This window comes from Tamandua tetradactyla, chromosome 7 (assembly GCF_023851605.1).
Source record: "Tamandua tetradactyla isolate mTamTet1 chromosome 7, mTamTet1.pri, whole genome shotgun sequence".
NCBI lineage: Eukaryota > Metazoa > Chordata > Mammalia > Pilosa > Myrmecophagidae > Tamandua > Tamandua tetradactyla.
Window position 1 is genome coordinate 116918942 of NC_135333.1, and position 4717 is coordinate 116923658.

General features: G+C 33.4%; 1 protein-coding gene across 1 annotated transcript; it reads right to left on the minus strand.

Moving 5' to 3' along the window:
• Positions 1–298: 298 nt before the first annotated feature.
• Positions 299–1240, minus strand: LOC143690003 (olfactory receptor 9K2-like). The gene has a single exon (XM_077168018.1). It carries the CDS (start codon positions 1238–1240, stop codon positions 299–301), a length of 942 nt encoding a protein of 313 aa, XP_077024133.1.
• Positions 1241–4717: the final 3477 nt, after the last annotated feature.

Here is a 4717-nt window from a genome sequence, read left to right on the forward strand (position 1 = left end):
AAGAAGACAGCTGCAAACTTGAAAACATATTTTCTGTAAACATTGAGATAGCAATCATTACCTTTGTTCAAAATAAAGACCAAGTAAGGAGAAAACCACTCCAAAATCAATAGGTAAGGAAAATGGAGTCCAAATGTATTCTTTAGCAGTGAGCACAAAGAATTAAAACAAAAACAAAACCAAAAACAACTTTGCAAGATTAAATATTTCTAAGATCAATTGGAGGATTCTTTTCCTCAATTAATCACTAAATTGTTGCGAGTCAAAGACTTTCAACTATATCACTGTTAAGAAAGAATTAAATAAAGATATATCTTTTCTCCAGAATCTTTCTCAGAGCTTCTTTGACATCTTTGTTTCTCAGAGAGTAAATCAAAGGATTCAACATGGGAGTCACTAGAGTGTAACATAAGGAAGCTACTTTACTCAGCTCAGGAAATCTGTCAGGAATGAAATACATAAAAATGATGGCACCATACAGCACACTGATGACTCCCAAGTGAGAGCTGCAAGTAGAGAAGGCTTTCTTACGTCCTTCAGTAGAGTGTATTTTTAAGACTGTGGACACAATATACATGTAAGACACAATAATGACAAATATGGTAGGCAAAATTATAATGCTGCATAAGAAAAAAGAAATCATTTTATGAATGTAAAGATCAGAACATGAAATCCTCTGAAGTGGACGGTCATCGCAGTAGAAATGGTCAATGGTGCGAGATGCACAAAAGGATAAAGTGAACGTCATGCTGGTCTGGAGAACTGAGCTGATGCAGCCACAGAAATAGGATCCTGCCACCAACTGAATGCAGACACGTGATGACATCTGAACTGAGTAGAGGAGGGGATTGCAGATGGCAATGAAGCGGTCATAAGCCATGGCTGCCAGGACAAATCCCTCGGTCACAATGAAGAGGGCAAAGAGAAACACCTGGGTCACACAGCCTGCAAAGGAGATGGACTTGCTTTCAGACCAGAAGTTTATCATAGCCTTGGGTGCAATAACAGATGAATAGAAGAGGTCAATGAAGGACAGGTTTCCTAGGAAGAAATACATTGGTGTGTTCAGCTGGGGGTTAGTTATAATAATGACAATCATCCCAGTGTTTCCTAGAAGAACCATGGCATATACGAACAGAAATAGTAGGAAGAGGAGAATGTGGAACTCTGGGCGAACTCTGAAGCCTACAAGAATGAAGTCAGTTATTTCTGAGTGATTGTTTTTTTCTTTGTCACACATGGCAGAGACCTGCTGAAAGGCACAAGGCAAAATAAGGAAATAACATCTTGACTTTTATTTAGAGCTATAAATGCTCTCTTACATGTTGAAATAGATTATTTAAAGATTAAATAAATCTTGGATATAAAATGCTTTCCATAACATGAAGAAACAAGTTATAACAAGGCTTCTGAAACCTAAATTTTACTAAAGAGTGAATTTAAGTATTGAAATAATTCCTTTGGTTATTCCACTTAAATTATACCTTTTCAGGAAGCTCAGAAAGAAGATCACCTGTTTTTAATATTTAATTTTACTCACATACTGAATTTCTCATCTTGATATAATTATAGTTACTGGATTATCTTTATCTAAAATAGAAATTTTAAGCATAACCCCCATGACCATGACTTGTTCAATTTATGAGAACTAATGGTTAGTTTTGAATCACTACATAACAGAAATAAACATATTTAAAAATATTTTTACCTTACTTTATTTCAGTTTCTTCAGTTGCCACACTTTTGCAGCAAGCCTTAGAAATAGAGTAGAGACAATGTCTGATATGATAAATTAATAGTATAAAAATCATTAAACTAGATAAAATTAAATTGTTAAAGTTATTTCTAAATGTACTCATTTTATTAGATTAGGTCATTCCCATAAATAAATGCATTTTTAGTGCTTTCTTAAAATATTTCATTTGCATTAGTAATTGTTTAATTTTTTAAATGGCATGATTATTTAGCCACTCTTTAGAAGCAGAGAAATAAGTTGGTGAACATCCCCACACTTACACTGCAGTGGTTTGCTTTCTATTAAAGGTGAATCAATTAATAGTATCTTAGTCTCTAGTCAGGCCAAGTAGACCTAAGGTGCAAATATAAAGGATATTTCCACTTCTGAATCCTTGTATGTTTTACATATCTTCCTATGAGGACAATGGGATCAACAAAGATATTTGAAGACCATAGAAACCTTGTGTCAATTGGAGTTCATGATTATCTGCCAGAATATCAACAGTGATTGCCTATGATGGCCTTAGTTTTGTTTAGTCCTGTGCAGTTTTTTTTTTGGATTCAGCTTTGAGGTTTTGCTTATCTTCTGTGAAAGACTCCACTGGGACAGGAGTAATCATAAAGTCAATTATGGATACATAAATGCGGGCTCCAGGGCCGTTGTCCGTAAGGACTACAGAAAACTCAGACACAAACGGAGAGTCTAATAATAGCTCAAATTCAAAGAATGTTCTCTTTTTTTGTTGCATTTGTACCCTTTGGGAAGACTGTGTGTGCTTTGTTTTTTTCATTGACTAAGAGAAGCTCTCTATTAGTTATCATAGCAGACATATTGATAGGCATGAAGAAATAAAGAGTGCATACCATACGAGAAAAGTTTCGGAGTAATATTTATAATTATGTAGTAAGCTACATTTTCCATGAATTACAAAAGCAAACATTCTCCCCAAATTATTGTGTACCTCTTTTTCTTGATGGCAAACATATTTTATGATATGAGAAATATCCTCTGATGTACAAAGTAAAGCCAGGTAGTGCTTTGCTAATTCTAAACCTTCTTATATTTAAATACTAAGCAGTTAGAAAATAGTATGAAAGAAATAATAACATTCAATATAATTATAGAAAACAAACCCCAACTAAAAATATTTTCAAGGAATCAGTACCTATATTTAAAAAGTCCTTAATACTTACTAAGCCTGAAAAATTAGATAAAAAACAGACATAATATTTTTATTAATAAGCTTAGTATCATAAGTATGTATTTTTTCTCTTAACCTTTGTATAAGCTACTTGTAATCCAATTTTAAGATCTGGTTTTTAATTTAAATTATTTATGGAATTTATCTGGAACTTTTGCAGTGTTTAATGACAGAATGATGCTTTATAATAAAGATTACCTTTATTATAAAACAGTGTTTGAATAACGCAAGCAGTGAAAGCACCTTAAGTATTTTAAACAGGAAGATATTAGTTAAGCAGAGTTGATGCATACCCAATTTAGAAATGCTGGAAGAATTTCTAGGTCATACTTTTTTATGTTTATAGCATATTTACTCGTAATAGCCTCAAACTTGAAACAGTCCAGGTTTCTGTCTATAGGACAGTGTATAAACAAATGGTGGTAATTCATATAATTAAAAATTAAGAAGTATTTAAAAAATTAACTACTGATAAATATAACATTTTAATATTGAGTGAAAGAAGTCTGACCCTACATAGTTCATTAAGTATGATTTGATCAATATGAATTCCTAGGACAGGTAAAACTTATCCATGATGGAAAATAAAATCAGTGTACTGGTTGTTTTTTAGGAACAGAGGTCAGATTCACTGGGTGGCATTTGACATGAGAGTAAGATATAGACGGAAGGTTAATGGGCTATAACTTGATAGGAGTATGGTTACATGGGTGTTAAAATTCATCACTTAAGATGAGTGCATTTTATTGTATGTAAATATTAAGTATAAATGAATAAACTAAAAATGTTGAACTCTAAAGATATTCATCCCGAATTATTTAGGGAAAACTTACTGTTGTCTGCAACTTTCCTTGAAATGGATAAAAAAATAAGTTGGCTCAGTTGATCAATGGGTATGTGATAAAGTGATAAAACAATTCTGTTCAAATGTTAATGGTAGAATCTCTTTTGTGGGTTATAGGTGCTAACTCTAAAATTCATTTAGCTTCCATTATTTAAAAAATACTTTCATGATGGTATGTCCTTGTGAAGGACACACTCTGTGCGTGTGCCTGATTTTGTTAGTACCACAGAAGGAGACAGGTTTTCTGCTGGTTACTTTCCCATGGATAAACCATTAGTGTGTACTCATGTGTTCCTTCATCTGCTTTGGTGGAGAGGAAAATGCACTATTAAGTTAAAGCTGATCATTCCTTTCTCCCTGTCCTTCTTTTGCCACAAGAAACTATGGTGATGGTTTTTCTTCAGGCTCTGAGTTTTGTTCCAAAACAAAGCACATTTCCTTCTGGGTTTGTGCCAACTGCAGTGAACGCATGCCACATTTCAGCTTCCTCAAATGCGTATCAGCTTCTTCACCTGACACTTCCATTCTCTTTTTTAAATGCAATTTCTTTATCATTACGTTTTGGGTATATGGTCTGGGAATTGAACCCAAGTCTATTGTTTAATAGTTGTGACATGACATCTCATCATGGCTTTGATTTGCATTTCCCTAATAGCTAGTGAAGCTGGGCATCTTTTCATGTCCTCTTAGCCATCAGTATTTACTCTTTGGAGAAATGTCTATTCACATCCTTTGCCCATTTTTAATAGGATTGTTTATCTTTTTATTGTTGAGTTGGAAGATTCCTTTATATATATTGTATTTCAAACCCTTATGATATATGGTTTCCAAATATTTTCTTCCAAAGGGTGCCTTCTCACATTTGACCAAATCCTTTTGGAGCACTGAAGTATTTGATTTTGAGGAGTTCCCATTTATCTATTGTTTTTTGTTG